The sequence below is a fragment of the Manduca sexta genome, chromosome 20 (assembly GCF_014839805.1).
Source record: "Manduca sexta isolate Smith_Timp_Sample1 chromosome 20, JHU_Msex_v1.0, whole genome shotgun sequence".
In the NCBI taxonomy this organism is placed as follows: Eukaryota; Metazoa; Arthropoda; class Insecta; order Lepidoptera; family Sphingidae; genus Manduca; species Manduca sexta.
In genome coordinates this window covers 12,946,317-12,971,541 of record NC_051134.1, presented here as the reverse complement: position 1 = coordinate 12,971,541, position 25,225 = coordinate 12,946,317, and the positions used below count along the sequence as shown (strand labels likewise).

The 25,225-nt window shown below is 33.5% G+C and overlaps 1 protein-coding gene across 1 annotated transcript; it reads right to left on the bottom strand.

Annotated features, from left to right (window-relative positions):
- Nucleotides 1-1,896: 1,896 nt before the first annotated feature.
- LOC115456404 (cytochrome b5-related protein) lies at nt 1,897-24,223 on the bottom strand. The gene is made up of 6 exons (XM_030185451.2): nt 24,119-24,223; nt 16,498-16,718; nt 9,731-10,140; nt 6,088-6,276; nt 5,461-5,685; nt 1,897-3,125 (listed from the first exon to the last, which is right to left on the bottom strand). The coding sequence occupies exons 2-6, from the start codon at nt 16,711-16,713 to the stop codon at nt 2,801-2,803; spliced, it is 1,365 nt and encodes a 454-aa protein (XP_030041311.1). The 5' UTR covers nt 16,714-16,718; nt 24,119-24,223; the 3' UTR covers nt 1,897-2,800.
- Nucleotides 24,224-25,225: the final 1,002 nt, after the last annotated feature.

Here is a 25,225-nt window from a genome sequence, read left to right as displayed (position 1 = left end):
GGATCATAGTATGTATATGTGTATGTACTCATCATGTCTACTATTTAACTTTAATGTCTGTATGTAATAGACACTCGCGTACGTATTTTGAATGCAATCTAGTTCAGTTAATGGTAAGTTTATCCCATTCTAATTACAATTACAGTAGTGAAGCGAATCCAGGCATGATTATATTTGAGTGAATTTGTCAAACTTATACTCGAGACCAAAATAATGTACATTGATTAACCTCGATGAGTGGCAGACGTCACAGACTTATATATACTAGGCGCTGTCTCCGTCGCAAACGTCAGTGCTGCCAATTTTGTATTTAATGGGTAATTTAGGGATTTTAATTTGGAATTTTTTCTAATGATTTGGCGTGAAATAAAATCAATTTAACAAATTACTACTATCGATTAGTCTAGCATTTGCCAGCGGCTCCGCCCGCGTGGTGTTTTTCTGGGATAAATGTTTGCCCGAGATAAAAAGTAGCCTAAAGCATCTAGGAGTAATGTAGCTTCTTATTAGTAAAATAAAATCAAAATCGCTTAAGTAGTTCCTGAGATTAGCGCGTTCAAACAAACAAACTCTTTAGCTTACTTCTTGTCTATAAGTATAATAATAATAATAATAACATGAACCCTTTATTATATACTGTCCCACTGTTGGGCACGGGCCTCCTCTACTACTGAGAGGGAATAGGCCTTAGTCCACCACGCTGGCTTAGTGCGGGTTGGTAGACTTTACACACCCTCGAAAATTCCTAATACAGAATTTATCAGGTATGCAGGTTTCCTCCCGATGTTTTCCTATAAGTATAGGTTACCAAAAATTACTTATTTATTAAATGTATTTAAAAATGTTTAAAAAAATCTTATACGGTGAGCAGGGTGAGTAATTAATTAAGTCAAAAACTCTGTACTTGAGTGACTTAAAAATCCTCGAGTAACTCGATTCCGAAATTCGTAGTCGAGTCGCATCACTAAATTACAGTGGTAAATAATGCAGCCGGGTTAAGTAACAAAGGCTTTGAGCCACCGTCCACCGACCACTCCTATAGGAGTAGAGTAGGTAACTAACGTGAGCTATTAAGGACATGTGGTATACCACATGTCCTTAATAGCTCACGTTAGTTACCCGTTAATGGCTGAGTTTTGGTTGTCATGGTTATTACTATTATCAAGTTACAGCTGACGATATTACTCACCGTACAGACACAATATTGAAAAGGTGTTATTCATTGGACTAATGTAATATATTTTTATTTGTTTTAAGGACAAACAGTGGTAATTACATTAAATCAATTGAACCTTTGTGAATTATCACTTGCTTTAACGGTGAAGGAAAACATCATAAGGAAACCTGCATACCCGAGAAATTCCCTATAGGAAGTTTTCGAGGGTGTGTGAAGTCTACCAATCCGCACTAGGCCAGCGTGATGAGTTAAGGCCTAATCTCTCTCAGTAGTAGAGGAGGCCTGTGCCCACAATGGGACAGTATATAATACAGGGCTGATATTATTATTATTATAATTCAACCTTAAAAATTACTAACAATATTTTATATGCATTTAGTTGCCACGGCATGGATTGATATGTTGGAAAAAACAATTATAAAATATAAAATAAGTAACGCTAACAATCATAAAACGATAATATAAAAGTAATATATACTTAATTAAGGAACAAAAATTTAACTGTACTTAAAATTAAGTAAAGTTCTTATAACTGTGATTACAAGATAAATACAAAAGTGTAATGAAAAAGTTTTTCCGGGACAAATATTTTATCGGGATAAAAGTAGCCTATAGCACTTAGGAATAATGTAGCTTCCCATTTTTTTATCGATTTATTGGTTCCTGAGATTAGCGCGTTCAAACAAACTCTTCAGCTTTATATATTAGCATAGATTTCATAAGATACAAAATACTTTATTTCAACTAACCACAGCCTTTTAGTAATATAATTGAGCAAACAGTTCTTACAACTTAAATATTAAAATTGCTTATCAATCCACATTACTGGATAACTGTTAGAAAATCTTAAAATTGGAATATGTTATTAATTGCCAATTTAATGATTATTACTAGTTCGACGTCGTATTAGATTTATCATGTAACATGGCGGTTATTGTACCGACTTCCACTGAGACGGCAGAGCACTCAGCAATTTAAAGTGGGGAATTGATATCTCACAACTGAATAGATCTCTAAGATGCTGGTTTAAAGTAATTAGAATCCACTTAATATTGGCCGTAAGTTTCTTTTTATTTATCATTAGCGAAAAACAGAGTACCTACTCTGAATGAATTTCACGTCTGTATATCTAAATAATTAATAATTCTATTGTTGCTTACAAAAATATTTCAATATAAAAATGCAATTAGTTAATAATAGTAAAAATATATTATGTCTTAATTGCAAGTAATTACTGTAGTGTAAAAAATTTACATAAATTTCTTCAGTCTTAATTAAAAACAAGGTCAAAACGGACATAAAATATAATATGTAACAACATTGTTATGATAATTTATTTGCCTTAGTTCAGTGACAGTAAAATAGGTTTGCAAGAGGATTCTACGATCAATTCTTGGACGGGCAAGTTTTTAAACTTTCCAATAGATTTTTAATATTATTATTTTCTTTAGAATGGAATTTAAGTAGAGTAGGACATGGTCAAAATATGGGTGATATTTTTTTATGTATATTCTAAATTGTTATGGCTGTAACAACTTGGATAATAATTTGTTTGAATAAGATTTCCATGTAAGTGTAACCTGTCTGAAATATCTCATTAAAATAAATATTATTAATTTAAAACTATCTCTTATTATTGTTGACTACACAATGATACTCATTAGATTTTTTATTCCTAAAATCATTCGGTCTTTTTCTGATTAATTGTTTACTTTGACTAATGAGCGCTTCATAGAATGTATTCATTTTAAGTTCCGCCTCAAACTTTTCACAGTGCTCCAATAGGGTTGGGTACAAATATTTCAGCTCAGCGTGGTCTAAAGTAGGGAAAAGATGATGCAGGGCGTGGTCACCAAATCGAGTAATCGATTTAAAATGATTGCCCGCGTAATCGATTCTCTCGACGATTGTGTCCAACTGATGCAATCCCCAGTCCAGGTCTTGTTCTCTGTAATTAATACAAGTTTGCATATTTATAAATAATTATTTATTACATTACTACAGCTAAAATAAGAAACCTAACTATTAATCATAGTATGTAGAACCAGTAATATATTACACAACGCCAGTTGGTAATCCGTAATAATAGAAAAGTCTACTTGATTTATGATTTATTAGATTGATCATTTCCCATAAATTGATGAATCCGCGGTGTAGAGTTTAATTTATTCATACCCGGGTAGATATGTAATTACGTAACGTTTCTTGGTTCAATAGAGTTGAGTATAAGACCTATTTTAAATATTACGCTTGACGTACCAATAACTTTCTATGTATAAAGTTAAAGTTATACGAAGTCATATTATTTTATTACGAACGGAATGTGAGGTAATAAATATATTTTTCTACTAAATATAGTAGGAATTACCGTAGGAATGAGAATAATACTGCTTTTACCCACCACTGCCTAATTTAAGGGAGCCTAAAGGCTAAAACTCATCAAGGCGGCGCGACGCGTGTTTTAACATTGCGTTGTCACGTTTTAGCGAGTGTTCATCATTAGCGGTTCACTAAGGTTTCAGAGAAAGTAGGTGAAATAGAAAAACTCACAAATAATGAAGAGTGAATGTTAAATTCGAGCACTTTTTTATACAACTAGCAAGTCGCATGCGTGTTGTCAGACGAAGTGGTATTTTCATTAATAGTACCAACACTATCGAGAATTTTGTATCATAACATTATGCAATATGATTTCTTATGTTTACGCGAATGTTAGTCATTGAAATAAAACTATTTGTCTATGACCCCATCTGTAATCATGAAGGCTGTAAAGTCTTCGAAATGTCAGAAGAAAATAATAATATAAACAACCGAGATAAAATCCGCAAATTAATTTTATTTCAATGTATAACAGTGCATTATGAACTGTATTCGATACTAACATACTTATTAATTTACCAAGTTCCATAAAATAGTAATAATATTGCCTAAAGTGATCTTCACACCAGAATACAATAGTGTTTGCACACAAATATTTATTGGTAAAACTACTCTACTATAAATGTTCCAACTGTGTTTTTAGTTTTAAATTTCTGTATAATTATTTATTTGTGTTAGAATTTTTTTAATCTGTATTTTATGTATTTATAATATTACTTATATTATGTTTGTATTTAATATAGTTATACATTATAGTTACTTTTATGTATGTTTATGTATTATTAAATATCCTTATGCAGGTACCTTATTTATCTCTGCACCACCCTTAGGTTGACTGGGAGAGAATGCCTTTGGCATTAAGTCCGCCGATATACTTATTATGTATATAAAGTGCAAAATAAAATAAATAAATAAATTTTTATTGATTTGTTTTTAATTTTATTCAAATTTATGTTCTACAATTTTGATGGTATATGGTATGTCCTATTAAACTTTGTTTTTGATGTCCACGATACAGGCATAGCCTAGTGTGGACATCGTTGCTAATTGGTATAAGTTGTGTAACTTTTAGGAAAATAAATTTATTTCTTATTTATTTCTTAGTTATTATACCGTCGCAAATCTGCAAGAGAGACCTATTTTCCCGTCTTCATACCCGCTATCGCAACTCCTGTAAGCCAAAATCATCAGTGGCACGAATTTTACTACTCCGAGCGGTGAAGCTTGGCGAGTCTCAGGGAACTCTAATTTTTGCTTTATCCCGTGACGAAATAAATCAAATAGAAAAATAGGTAGTATTGAAAATTATATTAAAAGTGGGATAATATATAAAAAGTAGGACATAATTTTATACTTACTACATATGCTATCTGTATACAAAATTACATTTAAATCCGTTTAGCACAAAATATTTTTGGCATAGTTTACGATTACACTGCGCATATTTAATACATCATTAAGTAAGTAGAGCGGTCTGCAAATTATTTCATAACCGTGATTTTTTACAGCTATTATTTAAACCCCACCTATACAATTGCCAGCAGTATCTTTTTAAATAAATTTACATAACGTATAGTGAATAAACGAATATATTGGATACAAGAGAACAATAAGAACGTGACGTTCTATTTCATTAGTAATTTAAGCGTTTAATGATTGATTATTTTTCATTTTTCGTTTTCACAAAATACTTAGATATACCGTTTAGATCCTAAAACGCTACTACCTAAATTAATTAATACCAAAAGAGGTTTATTCATTCAAAATTAAGTCAAGCTGGTGTAAATGGAATTTCTTTAAGATTAAGGTGGAAGTCATCAGTCGAGTTACAAACATTGTAACCAAAAATAACATTGGTAAATCTCTTCAAGTATAATAAACTATCCAGAATAAAATGTGCTTACCTCGGTATATCACCTTCGAAGAAATTACGATGAGAATGATGGCCTGCTGTCAGACCATATGTAGTGAACACTAATCCAGTAATCAGCAAAGTGACAATCCATAATGCAATCGTCCAGGGTAATGATAGCCCTCCTAGAAGCCACATCCATAACGGTAGGACGAAAGTCAGGACAAGCTGCCATTGATATTTGGCGCCTCCCAAATTAAAGATGCCGGCAATGTGACTAAAAATAAACAAATGCATATTTATTAGCTCTGATTATATATCTCCCTTGAGCAAATGGCCTTGAATATTCGTTCCATACATTTAGGATGCACAAGTTATGGGATGCAAAGATTTATAGATTAGAAAATATTTTTTTTATCTTTTTGAAAATCTTAAACTACCAAAATGTTAGTTATTGCCTAATAGCGTTGGTTGCAATTTAAATTATGCGTACTTTAGGAAGAATTGCACGAAATCAACATTTCTAGAGGTAATTTTATTATAAAATTATTAAAACAATATCCACCCATAAAAATTCTAACAATGAAAGAAATGGTAGCGAAGGCAAAGCCTCTTTCTCAAGTTACTATAAAAAAATAAAAAAAGTAGAGTTTTATATAGTTTTTATAAAATTACTTACTCCTTCAAAGCAACTGTGATGACTGAAAAAGTAAATATCACTGGCCAATAGAAGGCTGCCATTTGAGCCCATATTGGTTTATCACTATATGGTATATATTGAAGAAACGGCTCCAACATAGCGATCTCCATGTCTTGTGCTGTGTTTGTGTGCATGTGGTGTGACATTGAATGTGATATGCGCCATTGTCTGAAATAAAACATTAAAATTACTTCCATTTGATGGTGGTCGGACGTAGCATTGGCTTGACTTTCTCGGGTAGATATGAGAGTCAATGTCTCACTGAGCAGCAAGCAAAAGACCGGGCGAAATGGAAGGATCGCAGTAGGAAGGCGGACCCTAGCACCTAGGCCAGGATAATCACTAAACAGAAGAAGAAGATGGTAGTAGGATTTTTTTATATCCGTCCGAATAGCGACCATCGTACACAAGGTGTTAAAACCCGCCCTAGTGCGTGTGTCTCGTTCCGAGACCAGCCTGTATATATTCGGTTCCAACAGGCCGGCATGATTGTACCGATTGCCGCGGGGTAATCTTCTCTCGTCAGTCGACATTCTATTGGCTCGCACTCCACTTACAGGTACACTTTGCCGTGTATTTGTCTAAATAAAAATACTTTTAGAATATGCTATTTAGCTAAATAGAGGTAATTGATTAAAAGCATTGGCGTGAATGTGTTCCGGTTTACTACGGCCAGATATTTTGTTTATACATGTTTCGTAACGCAATATTAGCAACAAAAAGGAAACAAACAAAAAAATTGGCCTTTTCTTCGTAACCTAATAAACCAAATTATGAAACACCTTGAATGAGCTGTAACGGAACTGCATTATAAAGTTCAATGGCACGTGGTAGTATGTATTCATTTTGGAAATATTTTATAGTATGTACACCATGTACTATGCATATTACTCATTTTTTTTGTTGCCTACAAAGGTGGACGAGTTGAGGGCCCACCTGAAGGTAAATGGCCACCGTCGCCCATGAACGTCGGCAATGCACGGCCACACTACTGCCTACTGTGAAAATATTCGAATGATAAAGTCGCTGTAAAAATATTTATGTATCATATGAGTAGGGTTGATAGGTATATATCGTACCTCGTATTTTCTACGAATGCTACTTAATCATCTCTCGCAGATGTTGATTGCCAATGATAATAATGATGAGGGTTGGCTGATTACTATTGTGTAACAGAAAACTATCGTGAAGTGATAGCTATTCAGTTTTGTATGTTTAATAATTTAAGAAGGCTCAAAACGACGGTTCCTTTCTTAAATTGCTTTTCTGCTGAGTAACAATCATCTAGAATTGTTGGTAGCTATGGGTGATCAATACTATTAAATTAGTCATTACACTTGCTTCTTTAACTTAAATGTTATTAGGTATAGAAAAAACTAAAAAAATGACAATATTTTATTAGTTTTGTTGAAACAAGTTTCAATAGTCATCCCAAATAAAATATTAAAATCATTTTGTGCGTAACTCGTAAATCTATGCTAGAATATTCTAAATATTATCGACGGTGGAAAAGGTCATGCTTTACTTTAGACAACAGAGTACCATTTCAATAAATGAGCTATGTTTAATACAATTTGTCGTGATTTTGTCTATTCAAATAATTATTATAATTTTTTAATGTTCCGTTTAATATCTACTTTGAATTTGTGAACTTATGGGCGGGTTTTAAAACTTCTGAGGAAATGTTACTCTTCACTCTTGAAGGTATAAGCCGACTAAATACAATAAATTTAATAAATGGTTATAAAATCAGAACTATCTATATTAGATGTTTAATATGATAACTGACGAATAAAATATACTCAAAACTGTGAAAGCCTAAGGGCTTACATATTATGTGGCCTTGATTTTTAAGGAGTCAAGGCAACATCACATAGCTGCAAAAACTTTATAATATTCATTATTTTTTAACATGACATAATAAAATGTTTGTATTACCAGAAATAAAAATAGCCTGTAGCACTAAGAGATACTAGAGCTAATGTAGCTCTTATTGGATTATATTTTAAAACCAAATCAGCAATTCCAGAGATTACCTCCCACATAGAATTATAATATCCCAAATCGTATAGGTATAGTTTTTACTTTTCTGTATAGACTTTAAATATGGAGAGTGCGTTGCTAAAGGCTTAGTGCTGAGTGCCGAGATATTAAAGAAATCCGAACTGAAGTAAAATAAATAAAGCGATCATACGATCTAGAAAAGAAAATATCTACTCTAAGGAACTACGGAAAAGAGAAACTATTGCCGCACAGAGTAATTTTGTCTCTTTCTATAAATTGGTCAATTTCTGAGGCCAATCTATTATAATATTCTATGTGTAGTAATAAGGTAGAAAACGACCCTGTGACATTGGAAAGCGATCAAAAGCAAAGAGTCAATGCCATCGAGTGGAATGTTTTATTTATATTTGATATCGTGTTACAATATGCCATGATTCCTCTCCGAGGTAATTCTTGTGCGCTTGGTCTCCACATCAAATGCACGCTCATGCACGGGGGGACATTTGCCGCGGCTCTAGGCACACAATTCAGTGTGTATTGGTTGTCTATAGACATTGAGACCTATGTGAGCTCGCGGACATTTATCTTCTCCCCTTCGCCCATCCTCATAATATCAGCCTTGTATTATATACTTGCCCACTGCCTGAGCACGGGCCTCCGCTACTACTGAAAGGGATTAGGCCTTAGTCCACCACGCTGGCTTAGTGGGGATTGATAGACTTCACACACCTTCGAAATTCCTATAGAGAACTTCTCAGTTGTGCAGGTTTCCTCACGATGTTTTCCTTCACCGTTAAAGCGAACAATAAATTCACAAAGAATACACATTTGATTTTTTAGAAAAGTCAGAGGTGTGTGCCCTTGGGATTTGAACCTGCGGACATTCGTCTTGGCAGTCCGTTCCAAACCCAACTAGGCTATCACCCATCCTAAGAGGGATTCTTTTCCTTCCTCCACACTTCTCTTCTAGAGATGACCGTTGTGAGGGGATATCCCCTCACAACGGTCATCGAGGCCCTTGCCGTCGTTAAGCCGGTGGAATCCAGTATTGCATTCGCAGGTTTCCCCGGTGTTGACTACAGGGCTCGATACACAAAAAAATATGCCATAATTCAATTCGGAGGTGGAGCAAGCATTGCGAGTTTCTATTAAATATTGACCTTTAGTAATGGAATACGTGATGAGTATATTTTTATCTTAGAAGATATTTTTTATTTATACAATACCTACGTAACAATATTGTGAGAAAAAGTTGCTATAATAGCTTGATTCAAGGGCTCGAGAGGTCAACCGATTAAATAGTAAAACAAACCGGTCTTACAAAGGCGATCAAGTTTTAAATATACATAATGTCTACCAAATGAAGATCTTACGTTGATTGACGTTATATTTGGGATGCATTGTACTTCTTCTTCATGCAGTCACTATAAATTTTGAATTAACCACCAGTTGTTGCCCCTCAGGCAATATTTGGGTTCCCTCGGGAAGTATTCACATCTACCTTAGGGAGGATTTGTTAAGACTTAGAAGAAATCAATGATGATGTTTAATGACTGAACCATTAGTCTTATATTACTTGTTGCACTAAAATAGAAGTATATTAAAGTATAATACTTACGAATAAGACATTCCAGACAAGTTGAATAAATACATGCGCCAATTATCAGCCCGATGAAAATAGTTATGAGCGCATGTAGTCAAAGAGCTCAATATGAAACCGTTGAAAATAGTTAAAGCCCCTGCAAAAACAAAATTCTTCGTCCATACCCAACAACAAAGCGGACTCGAAATTAATAGGGTAACCAGCAAAGCGTCTGTCACAAAATCACTTTTCCTTCTCGCATCTGACGGTATTTCTGACATCATGCCGCATATTTTCACCTTCAAACTTTTATAAAAGCCATGCTCTTTAAATGTGAACGGTTGGTTCCTCGGTAACTTTGCTTTTCTTACAAAGTAGTTGGGGAGGAGTGTTTCGGCGATTCCTTTCAAGTGATGTGTTTCGAATTGTTCGGTTATATCGGTGCCCTGGGACAAATATAAGTAATTTTAGTTTTAGCTGTCAAATTTAGCGACAAGGATATCCATTAAGTGCGTACATGAAATCTGTTAGAGTTACTTTTTGTTACTTTTATGAACAATTGTAGGGGTAAAATTTGCTGATATTAGTATATTCATTTTGTAAAGTTAGAAAGATTCGTATAACGGAATGTTGTAGGATTAAATGTGTTACCGACAAAACTCATAATTCCTAAGTGATATTCTATAGAAAATATAACTGTTGTCTAGGAGAGCAATGACCTCTCGATAATTTACAACGAGGCTAGCTCGTATAGAGAATGGGTGCTACTATTTCGTTTCATATAAAAGACCGTACCCAGTGCAATTACTAGTTAATATAATTAATTTTGCAAAGTGATCCACTGCACCTAAAGTTTAGCAGGTATTATTATATTAATAATGATTATCATTCGTTTGTCGACACTATAATGTCGACTTTTTGAAATAAGGCATACAGGCAGAAAGGACCACGCTTACGTGGACCAGTTTACGCTTTGTGCCTTGTGGTCGCGATGTGGGCGGATGAAAATCCTACTACAGGCATTATAAAACTTAAAATCTCATGTCTTGGACTGATGAGCGCATTACTAGTGCAAGTTTTGGGTTTCATTTTTTAACTTATAAAAAACTGATTATAATCAATAGGGTTTAAAAGATGGTTCAATTATATTATAAAGTATGTTTATAATTATATTCTCACGTCTATACATAATCACGCTTTTTATCCCCGCAGGGGTAGGCAGAGGCACAACCGCTGCACTCACTTTCCATCGTGTATACTCCGCTGATAGAGGCCGAGGCTTTCGCCATATCGAGCACATATTCCAGACTACGTCTGATACTGAGTAGAAAAACTCAATATCACTTTGTCTGACCCGATATTGAACCTGCGACCTTAGCACAGCAGTCGTACCCACAACTACGCCACCGAGACAGTCAATACAAATTTGCGACTAAGTTTTTATTCGTTGGAAAATTCCCAAGTTAATGAAATAACAACCCATTGTGTATTTTAAATAGTTGGGTTTATTAAACCTGTTTATTAACGAGCTATAATACCAAACTAGTGAACAACAGTGATATTTGAGTGCGTATCACGTTCTCGGAAAAATATCTGTCTACATTAAATAAATAATTTTTAGACTTATGTTCTTAAACATAAGACGCTAATTAGTTTAATGGCAGATTAGGAATAGGTATTTGTAAGATCTTGTTTCCTTAAAGTTTTTATAGAGCCCCGTACATGAACTCTTATATGCAGTTAAATTTATAAAAACAGTTACATAGAGCCATGCATTTTTTACTATACTATTTAATTTGATGGTTTAAAAATATTCGCTACAACGGGTTGTAGCAATCGTAGTTGCGGCAAAAACTATGACCTTCTATTCAGATCTAATAACTTAAACAAATTTTATACTGTCTAGCTCGTTGGTTATAATTTAGTAATGGATAAGGAGTAGAAATTTTAGCCATTTTTTCTGCTGTAATAAATTGATTTTATTGAATCTGATAGCAAATAGTGTTCCAGGTAAAATGTTAACCAACAACAATGATTCGAGATCATGTTTCTGGATAAATGGGCTATGGAAGTATTCAAGGTGGTTCACCTTTGAATGACGCGACACCCTTGTTTTGAATGACGCGACGAGCTTGCCGTTCGCCTGATGGAAACCGATACGACCGCCCATAAACAATACAAACACCATCTAACAAATGGAATTACAAAGTATTGTTTGGTATTCCACTGCGCTCGTCATTCCGAGACATGGGATGTTAAGTCTCATTATGTCTAGTAGTTACACTGGCTGCAATGTTCTTCAAACCGGAACACATCAGTGACGACACACTGCAGCTTGGCGGCCGAAATAGACATTGCGGTGGTACCTACCCAAGCGGACTCTCACATATGAGAGACCTACCACCACTTACGTGAAAAGAACTGGTTAAGAACTGATTACACTTACCACCTTTTACGTGAAAATAACTGGTTAGATAATACTCCCTACAGAAAGGCGGGCATCATTGGCGAAGGGTTAAATATTCCTAAAGGGAACGCGACACAATATATATACAGATTTGCAAATATGCGATCTACAAAACGTTCTAATAATATTTAGAATCTATATACCTATATAAAAATAAATCTCTATTAATTACGCCTCCCTTAATCACGCCATCACGCGTGAACGGCTGGACCGATTTCTCTGTTTTTTTTTCTTGTTTTTGTTATTGTCAGGTGAAGGTTCTTGTGAAAGAAAAAAATCAAAAAATTGCGCGGTAAATTAGAAAATTTAAGATAACTTAATTTCAGCGACTGACCGTATGCGCGCTGCAAATTCGTAGTTGACAGTACATCGTCTGTCGGGTTAGCTACTTTTCAAATAAATTATGAAAGGGAAGCCGGAAGGAATCGGGTACCTTTCGCCACAGGCGGACTTATAATATATCTAGGAGCCATCTATTCAAAATTTATAATCAATATAGAAAAAATAATTAAACACTTCCACAATATATTATCTTTATTTTTTTGTTTAATTTTTTAACAATGTGGATATTGTTTCATTAATTTTATAATGAATATTGATTTTTCATAGTAATTATTCGTAAAAAATACACATTCTCGCCTGAAACTCATGCGTTGTAATGGCCGTTTGCTCGGTTGGAGGGGGAAGGAGTCCTAAGGCCGCTTACCATTCAATCTCATCTTACTACCAGACTTAATAGTGGTTTGACAGATTCATTTAAATCCTAATAAAAAAAGAACGGCCAAAGTCCTTTTGATGAAGTAATTTGTTTAACTCTATTAAATAATTGAAATTAGTTGTTGACATTACTAATATTGTACTTAATTGGGTATTCCCAAAATATTTGAAGTCACACCTTAAATAATAATATTATCTCCTTAATTATTCATAATTGATTTTAATTTACATACGCAAATGCGTTCGGTTTAAAAAATCAATATTGACCTAACTGCTGTGTTAAAAAAAAAATAAAAGTACCACAGTTTAGTTAACTGTAACAAACTAAGCAATGCTCGCAACTTCGGCCGCGTGAAAAGCCTTTCTGGCTAGATCAGTCCCCAACAACGATAATACTAACGCCATCTATTTAAAAAAATGATTAAAAATATATATTATTTCCCATGAGAGCAAATTACCGGGATAAACGGTAGCCTACGTGTTATCCAGGATCAAGAGCGTCGCCAGCCGATGGCCTAGGGGGCAGGAGAGGGGATGGGAGGCAAGTTGATATGAAGAATGAGAAAAGAATGAATTGTAGGTAACGTCGATAACACATGTGGCTTTCCCCACTACCCATTCCTGCTTTAACAATTACAGAGCAGAACGAAATTAAGCGTACGGAATATTAGGAATCGAATTGGTGAATTCTTTCAAGTTTTAGAACCTCTATCAGCTGCCTCTCCCTGCTCCCACTTGGCGACGCCCTTGTCCAGGATATGGTCTGGCCATGACCATCGTGCCAAATTTAATTCAAATCTGTGATGTTTCTGCGTGTACTTTTAATTAATATAGAACATCCAACTATTCTCACACGCATTTATAATATTAGTTAGAAGTAAGATAAATAGTTTGCATTAGATTTATTTTAAAAAATATTATGTTTTTGTATATGTATTAATATGCAGACGAGTTAATAGGTATGACGTACTTCCATTACTGAAGTTAGTAACTTTTTCCAACTATTAACGTCATCTTAAACATTTGTACCTATAACAGCTCTTAAAAGTGTTATAAATGTTGGTGTTGTTTATGAAACATTATTAATTATTTTCTAGCCATTCGATTATTTTCGTATATATTATTATATATACTAATACTAGATGACCCGGTGAACTTCGTATCACCTTCATTATTATTATTATTTACTGTGACAGTATGGTTAGTTACATTATCTGTCTCTCGCTAGTCGACAGTACGGTTTGCACGTGTGATAGCTCGTCGCAGATTTGATTGACTACGATGATCAAAATTAGATCGTCTTCTCCGTGGCATTTTAAAACAATAACAGTAAATCAAGTTCTCGCGCACTAACAAAATGATTATAGATTTTAATTATAGTCTTGAAATTTATTTTCTCTTTATGTCAACCAACTGATACTTTTACACTTTTTTATTTTAATAAAATAAATCAAGGAGAACGGACCTCATACTATGCAAAGAATTTTTACTATCAAACTATTATCGACATTATCTTCATTGAAATTATGTTCAAAATGAATTAACACAACAATGTTATGCAATTTATAGTTGACAGAAAAAAAATATCTGCACTGCGCTCCGCCATGTATGCGCCGGCCCTTAGTCGCTGCGTGATATCAAATTGCAGTGGGCGGCGACGTTTATTACGTATAATTAACGTCCTATTTTGTACTATGATTTTGATATTAATTAGTAGAAATCAGTGATCACGTATATATGCAGTCTATTTATCACCTCAACGAATGTATGAGGGTGTGGTAGATACTCCTTCAATGTAAAATCACTGAATTAAGACAGATTTTTCATTTCCAGTGGTGTAGGCAGAGGTGCAAATAATGTACCTTCCTTTCGCTATATGTATTACGTTGTATACTGGATAGGGGCGAGTTTATCGCCATATCGGGCTAAAATTCCAGACTTCTTTAACTTTCAGGGAAAACTCACTATTAGTAAATAAAGTAATTGAGAATTAATATTGAGCAGAAAAACCCAATATCACTTGACCCGACCAAGGATTCGAAGACGAAACTTTATAGCAGTATAGTATCTCGCAAGCAATACCACTACGCCACTGAATCGGTTATTCGTAGTATAATATAAAACATGAAGGCATTAAATAATATCACAGTTGTATTAATAATATTGTTCAATTGAATCCCAACTTGCTATAAATGTAGAACTATCTCAAGTGACAGATTGCGAATTTGATACCTATAGCGATACTAGAAGTATTTATGTGTTCTACTGCTACGGGTTTTGAATGTTGTAGAATCGAAAATTTCAAATACGAAATTTAAATTTTTAAATCCAAATTCAAAGTTTATTGCACTCCAAAATCATTTTATACAAAAGTTGTTACGTTTTAATACACGTGTCTTATTCGTGGACCCTGTCGGGCGCGGCAAAATTTCGATAGAGAAACAAACCTATATTATAATTAAATATATATAAATAGGTATATGTTATATGCAAGTATATATTATTTTTTTATGATTATTATTTTTACTTACTTATAGAATTCATTGTAGCTTACGATAACAACGTTACATAATAAAAATCTTAGTAAGATTCATGCTAATTCATTTAATGACCACATTCACTAATTGATATCACATATTTTAATATTTTTTTTTTGTTAAAGGTATGTATATTTTTAATATTTGTTATTTATTTATACCATATTTCATACAAGTAGGTACAATTTATCGTGCGAAATAAAGTGTCGGTCGTTCAAACTTCAAACAGATTTTAAGTCTCTTGTTAATTAAAGTTTAGTCCAAGTCTATGACTTTGATAACTCTTTAATACATCACAGAACTTCATACCTGTCAGGTTGTATTATTAAGATGTCATTCTAGTTACGTAGAACACATAGCAAGGTCGAAGGTGATACGTTTCTTAGAATGGAATCCAAACAATGATTGTTATGTCTACGTGTCTCCGTTTTAATTTCGCTATTATATTTGTTATTTTTTGGTTTGCTTCAATACATGTATTATTTATGAATTATTGAAATGTAAATAGCTATGTACGTATGTAGCAGTATTTAATGATAAAATAAATAATTCACTCGCTTGGCCTCTATCTGCATTTACCGTCCTTTTATGCAAATTGATTAGTAAAAGAAATAAACAACTCTAATGGTAGGACTATTAGGCGCAGTTTTGTGTACGAGACATTTAACACCTTGTATCTATTAGAAATTAAAGTGATAATACGAACAGGAACAGAAAATTTGAGTTTTTTTTACAACATAATAGTATCAGCCCTGTATTATATACTGCTGAGCACGGACCTCCTCTACTACTAGAGGGATTAGGCCTTAGTCCACAAAGTTGGCCTCGTGCGGATTGGTAGATTTTACACACCCTATAGAGAACTTCTCAGATGCAGGTTTTCTCAAAATGTTTTCCTTAACCGTTAAAGCAAGCGATAATTCACAAAGAATACACACATAATTTTAGGAAAGTCAGGGGTGTGTGCCCTTGGGATTTGATCCTGCGGACATTCGTCTCGGCAGTCGGTTCCACAACCAACTAGGCTATCGCCGCTATTGACCTTCTTTTGTGAACTAATATAAGTTGAATATTATTGTTACCTTAGTACATTCAATCCATTGCGATCCTCCAGGATGTGATTTTATAAAATCAGTGAAATTGTAGAGATCATCATGGATTCTCCATAATCCTTCCGCGCCATCTTGCAGCTGCTTCTCATGCAGCCACATTTGTGGTGTTCGCGGTTCATCGATACGGTTGTTTGGATATTTCAGCTTCGGAAAACTAACTTGTCTTCTGTCTGGATCAGGAGCCATTGTATCTACAAGTAAATTATAGATTAGTATTTTTAAACACTAATTAACGAGCGAGCAAATAGCTTGTCTGCCAAGGCGATCCCCCCGAAAAAAAACGCAATAACCGTATTCTTCGAAGATATCTATTCAAAATTGAACATATATTATGTAGATTTTTATTACATTTACGTTAGTTGATTAAACTTTTTTTATAAAGTTCGTCTTCCCGCGCGTTACTCATGAGCCGTAAAACTATGGAACTCTTGCTTGCTATGAGGCCTCAGCACAATAGGGGTAAGGTCGAGATTAAGGTATCGTTTTGTCAATAAACTTATCTACTATCTGATGAATAGAAATAATAACTACAAATTGGGGGCTCGATTTTGCAGGAAATTTAATATAATAAAAGAAAGTTATGGTGATATAATTAAAAATTAGGTACTTTTGCTGTTAAAAAGAAGAGTATAGTGTAACATTGAAGTATCGAACATCGATAACCTAAATCATAATATGTCCAATAATAGTCCATAATATTTAAAAAACCTATTCGGTATATTTGTGTTAACAAAATACATAGTAAAACATTCTACAAAGAGATATTTTACAGATATTGATATTGCAAATATCCTTTAATAGAATTTAGACCTACTTTGTAAACTGCTTTAATCACAAACAATAAAATTATGTATTTTATGTATACTCTTTAATATTGAATTCCCATAATGTGATAATTAGAAGACACCTTATCGCTATGTCGTTCACCTCGGCTATCTACATAAATATTAGATAATTTCTCTGGTTCTAAACAGTTGTGTGAGCATCATTTCATTCCTAGTGGAAGGATATGTTTTGTATTCGCCCGGATAGCGATCACCGTACACAAGGTGTTAAAACCCGCCGTAGTAACCCACATAGGAATGTTACCTTGTGGAATCAGCATGTGTATATCCGGTTCCAACAGGCCGACATAATTGTGTCGACGGGCGAAAGGTAAACAAGAAGGTAACTCTTGGCAATCAGAACTATGTGGATCCCACTCCACTTACCATCAGGTGTAGTGAGGTGACTTTACTGGGCCCATATAGAAATAAATCAATTAGTGTAACTTTATATGGTATAATTAAATAATTATTGTTTGAACAACACCTATCACATTATTTATTGTAATAGTTTAATTAATATGACATATGCACATGAATGATTTTTTTTAATTATTGGTGACAATCAATAATTATTAATAACATATACCGTAGTTCTTGCTAATTCACGATAAAATAAACTGGTGTATAATTTGATTTGCTGTGGATGTTAGAACAAAAAGTTTCGAAATTGGCTTTACATCTTACTCTAACTTACCAAATTTTACGCCTACCAACCTTTACATCTATACATAATAACCTTTTGAGATTATTTGGAATTTATAACTTAACGTATTTGCCAAACAAAACAATTCCATCTAAACAAGTCCAAGACAAATTACTGACGTTAACTATGGCTTGTGGCTACGAAGGTCAGAAAAATTACATTACATCATCTGCATAATTACAAGTTATTTGATCAAGGGTATGAGTTGTAAAGGAATTAAAGCAACTTGCTGTCATAAAAGGAACGGAAATATGGGTTTTATTTATTTAACATTGCTCTCGGCTTCGCCCGCGTGAAGCAGTTTTCCAGGATAACTTTTTCCGACTTACTTGATCTTGATCTTATTCTACTTATTGTTATATTATCATCAAATGACACAAAATCATTATAAATTGTAACCTATGTGTTATTTTGATGCATAACTAATATTACTGTAAAGTTTCATACAAATCCGTTCAGTAGTTTTTTCGTGAAAGAGGAACAAACATACATACAGCCTCACAAACTATCGCATTTAATATTTTAGTAGGATTTATTTGGACCACCAACAGATACGATAGCTATTGTTAACTCACACATATAACGTACGAACAAGAGTTATAAAATTGTTTACCTAATTATAGGCTCTAGTACGTTATAATATTAAAACTAACGAAGTAGACAAATAATATCAAAATTAGACTAACAATTATAATTGTGGCGACAACAAAACCGATTTCGGGTTCAGAGGTTCATGTTATTTCATTCTTTAATTTACGTTTACTTAAATTCGCCCGAACTTGATCAGTGTGGAATTGTTGATATATTATGTGACAACCATGGAATGATTATGTATAATATAATAGCCGGCAAACGTCTAGAACACACTATCACGAGAAGGGGATTTCGTACGCACGTGTCCGGCATTAGCATTGCTTACTTGCATATGACGTTCATCGTACTTTATTTCCCGCGAAAAAAAGAATAACCTCTTTCCCACGTTTAGTTAAGTTTTTAACTACAATTACATTTATCAAAGGCTGTTTTAAAAACATACGAGCAGTATTGCTTGTACGTTTTATATCAAGGAATTAGGATTGAGAAATGATATTAATAAAATAAAAACATGTACTAGTTTATTTAATTAACTAAATCCATTCTATCCTTTTTCGTTTAACTTTGCTAATCAATGTTGCGACATTGATTATTGCGAAATTCGTTTATTTGCAACCACTTTGAATTTAATACTCTAACATTTGCAACTACTTTCTCAACCATATAATTTAAACTTAATATGTAAATTTATGATCCTCGATACAAATATTCTAGACGTATTGCAACCGAGGGTTACTAAAAACAATTCCTAAGTTGTTATAAATCTTTCATAACCATTATTTATACATCGAATGGTCTACTTACTCGCAGTAGATATGCATTATAGAACTGTTCAGTCTGTTATAGTAAGATTACGAAACTCTTTTGCAAAATAAGTTGAAATATATTCAAAATTGGAATTTGAGGCAGTATGTCTATCGCCCTATCTTCTAAGCGATGGAAAACATCTCCGTAAACCGAGCACGCTGTTACTGAATATACATAACTCGCTTGAAGGTGAAGATTTACTCAGGTCTGAAAACTCTTTTGCAAAAATAACCAAAATACAATCACGCCTTTATCCCCGAATAGATAGGTAGAGGTGTTGCCAGGGCATTAACTTTTTACTATGTGTGTTCCGTCCCATGATATGATAGGGAAGACCGTAATACTATATCGGGCACACATTCCAGTCCAGGGGCCTTATTCTCTATCCCGCACGTTATTTTGACAGTGTGTAACAAGCACGTAACACAACGCATCATGTTTAGGACTATAAAACTTTGGATTACAGAATACCATTCCACGCACATTTCTCGAAGATAACATGACACAGCCGCGTTACGCGTTTACACTATCATACAGAATAAGGGCCCAGGCTGATACCGAGTAGTAAAGCCAGTATCAATTGGCCCGAGCCAGGATCCTTTGCAAAATCTATTTCATATTATGTTTGTCGCCATGACTAAGTTCATAAGTATTGTTTATTCACTTTAACTGATTTTAATAGGTTTTACTATACTCATAGTTCAGACATTGACTCGTTGTAAATAATATACAGCAAATACAATATAAGGTTTTACGTTTTGTTTGTATTCATATATTTAAAAAAACTCATTTGGAATAGCCTTCAGATCATTATCATAATGTACATTGTAGCTAATTTTAATAAATTATATTAGGAAGCGGATAATAGACTGCTTCCTAATCAAGTAATATTTAGTGTCTGATAGAACCAGTTTCTATAAAAATAGTGTAGTTATAAGTCATTGCTTAATATTTAACTAGGCGAAGGCTAGTAAATCATAAGTACACACATTACTGTCATAATCATAAAAGTATATAAGCTAATCTGTATAGATTAGCTTATATACTTTTATGATTATTCATTGGTATCAATGAAAGGTGGAATTTTTCTCTGCGTGTTTGAACGTGTCTTTGGAACTATTACTCTGATTGTAAAAATTCTTAAATAGGAAGCTAAATTTTACTTTATTGCTATATGTAGGCAACTTCTTTCTTGAAATCAAACATTAGCGTAAGCAAAGTAGTTAGGAAAAGCAAAATGATTCATATTTATCGTTTTGATTGATTGATTTATTTTGATTGGTTAAGAAAAATATTTTTATATGTTTTATTATTTATTTATCACTTTGTCAGAATACAATCAAAATCTTTAACTACTGATCTTTTTTTCATAAGGCTCGTAGGTTTGCGTTACTGATCGTAAAAAATGAGCAAAACAAGTTTTTATCAAAAACATTTAAAAGGCGAATAAAGTCCATACCAATACTAATGAAAAATTCATGACCACAGGTTATGTAGCTTAACAGCACTTGTAAATTGAAATTAAACTAATTTTCCGCATTCTATCGCGGTTTTTTGTTTTTTATTTTTCTCCCGACGTTTCGAAGACTGAAACACTGAACACTCTGAAGGAGGCGCCAATCATTATCTGCGACTAGACAAGCCACAAATCCTCGCTAAAGAATACCGATTCCTGCCCAGGATGATTCGCGAGGCTATTGAAATAAAAAAACATCCTAATTTCAATAGGGAAGATGGTTTGAAGCTTGCACAAGCCCGGAATCCAGTTCTACATTTAATTAAATCGGAACCCAAAAGACCGGCTGCCAGACTTCAAGACACTGTGAGCTCATTCTGCGTAGATCGGAGCACCAACAGCTAAAATTTTTAAAAAGTTGTATAATTGTAAAATGTAGGTAGATATTGTAACTTTGACTTTGCGGATGAACAACACCTCAGTCCTCCACGTGACCATGAAGGCTGCAAAGTCTTCGAAACGTCGGGAGAAAAATAAAAAACAAAAAACCGCGATACAATCCGGAAAATTAGTTTAATTTCAATGTCTAACATTCGCGTAAATATAAGAAATCATTAGCACTTGTAAAGCTTAATTTAAAATTTGATATCCCAAATCCTCAAAAAAACTTTTGGACGTACAATTCCGCGTAAAATAAAAGGTTTTTATAGATATGTGTGCATGTAATATTATATTTAATATATTCATGATAGCACTAGGGTTTACTCGTTTCTTCAGCTAGAAACTTTCTGATATTTTCCAAAACCAAAAATTATATTTTTTGCTTATTTTTATACGATAAAATGCAGCCTATGTTAGTTGAGGACGTGGTGTGTGCCAAATGACATCCAAATCTGTTCGCGAGTTTCTGTATTCACTTCCAAGCGCTTATTTCCAGAGTTAGATGTAAAACATGGAATATAGATACCTAATTATACTGGTGGTAGGTCCCTCATATGTGAGAGTCCGCCTGGGTAGGTACCACCGTAATGTCTATTTCTGCCGCCAAGCAGTCTGTAGTCACTGTTGTGTTCCGGTTTAAAGAATATTCTAGCCAGTGTAACTACTGGATATAATAAGACTTAATAGCCCATGTTTCAGGATGGCGAGCGCAGTGGAATATCAAACAATAATTTGTAATTCAAGGTGTTTCTACTGTTACTATTTTCGATTACCATCAGGCGAATAACAAGCTCGTCCCGTCATTCAAGCAATAAAAAAAATCATTAGTCTGATATCTGAATTAACATTTCTTGCATATATTTACTGTACATTACGATTCATTAGCAAACTATAATTAGCTTATTACACATAAACACTTTCAAAACTATTTCTCTGTCAATTAATAATACAAAAGAAAAAAAAAAGTGTATGTGTTTTGATTTTATGTTTCGGCGATTTTATGGTGCGGCGTAAAGTATTAGTAGAGAAACAAATGGAACTCAACAATCCATTTCTTTAATTTCAGATGAATTGATTCTTAATACCAAATCTTGTCAATTGTAAATATGTATGTAGAAGAAATGAAACTAACGAGTTTCAGGGGCCGTAGCCAAGATTTTTTGTTAGCGTTAACGATTGTAGCCAATCGTAAACGCTAAAAATTAGGGGATAACATCCTTTTAATTAGTTTATATCTAGGATATGTCATTCCCATACAACGTTAGGGTTAACGATTATAGAAATCATCTTGGCCGCGCCCCCTTGTGTCGACTGATATATTATATTACTAACAATACTTTTATTGTAGATAATGCGACGTATGCAATCTTGTATCACACACAATGTAACGTTTTTATTTATTAGATCACTTATTCTTGTTCGACAAACTAAACCTATCATATTTTCTTGTTAATAAAACGTGCAAAAGCGTGATTAAGTTATATCGACGATAATCCACGTAAAACTATGATGATGTTGATTTTGCATGTCGCGCGTTTAGCTGTGACAATATTTTGACTTAGCCTGACTCGAATTAAGACTCATAATTATTATTCCTATTAAATATCACATAATTACACTTGTCTACGTTCACGAATGAAACCAGTGACCTATCTTATTACCCGTTATTAAATCTGAACATAATAATCTATCCGAATACATCTTAATAATTTTTTATGTTTACGCGAATGTGAGATATTGAAATAAATTTATTTATTTAAAACTTTTTTGTACACCAAAAATGTAAAAAGAAAAACAAAAAGAAGACAAATTTGCATACAGACGGTGGAAAAGAATACATTGGTGGTACAAATGGCGGTCTTATCGCTCGAGGCGATCTCTACCAGACAACCATTGGATGGAGATGATAAAAATAGTCGAAAGGGCAGTTTAGGGCGTACGTAAAAAGATAAAAAAAAATATAATAATAATAAGTAGCAATAATAAAATATGAAAAATTAGATGCGATAAAACTATTGTTTTATTGATTTTATCGCGATTTTTTATACTATTATTTCTTCTGACGCTTCGAAGACTTTGCGGCCTTCATGCTCATGGAGGGGGGGGGGGGGGGGGTCTTTAACATAAAAAAATAATATAAAAGCCCGCGAGAAATTCCGAAAAATAGTTTTATTCCAACGATTACATCTTGATAGTATGTACATTCAAGCTATAATTTTTAGTAAGTTAGTATCAGTTGGATAGAAATAAGTGATACAATATACGTAACAATCAATGTACGCCTAAGTCATTTTAATTGTAAATCAACTAACATACATTATAGAATTCAACGAAAATTGTTATCTAATAATCTGTATATAAATTGTTTGTTATAATTAAAGGTGCAAAATATTATCAAATTTAATATACTTATCTTAATACTCACATATATCTGTGATTATAATTTGTTGTTGGATATCTTAAAATATTTGATTGTCATGGCCGAGGTCAACGTACAATTCACTGTTCAAAACAATCATCATTGGAACGAGGTCTGTGTTTCCTTAATTTTAATTGAGCGAAACAAAAATCAAAGTTATTTGATTTTGTTTTAAAGTATTAATTGATCTGTCTTCATTTTTTAATAAAATAGTTTCACTGGATTCCGTTGACCTCTAATTAAGAGTTTAATTATAAACAATAGTTCTAATGACATAGTTCTATACTACACAACAGATGATTACGTTGATAATAGAAGTTCCAGCAGTAAAAGAAATTACATACCTCTTGTAACTATATCTTCAGTAAGTAAACAACCACCAAACAACACTAATTAATGTGGCCGTGCATCGCCCACCGCTGTACAAGTCTGACTGACGACTGACAAGGCTGCGCATGCGACTCATTTTAAATTGTGTTGTAGATTATAATTCGAGAATCAAAATAGACGTTGCCCTATGTTTTTGTTTTGGTCTGTTAAATGTAATATAAGTTTTATCAAAAAATCAACCTAAATTTATAATTATTGCATGAAAATTAGCGTATAACCTTAAACCTGGATAATAAATTGTGACCTAGCATTTGTAGGGTTGAAATATCGAGTAGGTATGAACCTTGAAATTAAAAATCAAGGTATTTTATTATTATGTTCAATGTACTAAAAAAATAAAGATTTAATTATATGTAGAGATCCTACATAACATGTTGTTTCTATTGCAAAAATGTATAGTTACAAAATACATGCTTAGTTTTTTTTTTTATATTTTTAAATATCTAAATGACAGCCTCAGTGATATAATTGCGCGGTTGCGTGTGCATTACGACAGCACTATGAGGACCCGGGTTTGAATCCCGGCTCGGGATTAGTGATACTGGTTTTTCCTGCTCAGTATCAGCCTGGAGTCCGGAGTTTCGAGGTAAACTCAGCCCCTATCACATCATGGAACGAAACGCATTTGCCGAAAAGTATGCGTCCTGGTTGGTTTGCCCACTCCTTCGGGATAACAGCTTGATGTATGTGTGCGTGTGTTTGTTAATGTTTAAATTCAAGCTCTCTTCAAGCTAAGGATAAATACATTCTATTAGTAGGTGTAGTAATTAAAAAAAGTTTAAAGTATTAGCCCGCTATGATTACTTCATACCAACTTAGCTAGTTTGGTTAAATTTGTATGCATATAAATAATATGTGCAATTCTACATTTGCATAATTACTCCATGCTTATTTATGATACTGGATTACTTTTAAACTCCTGTGACTGAAGTATTTATTTAAAAATCATATTACAAGCGCTGAAAAAATGTAAGCTGATTGTCTTAGCATTACTGGATTTTAGTAATGCCTTCAGCTTCCTGCCTGCCCGTCGATTTTGATGTATTACTTGGTGTTCTGTG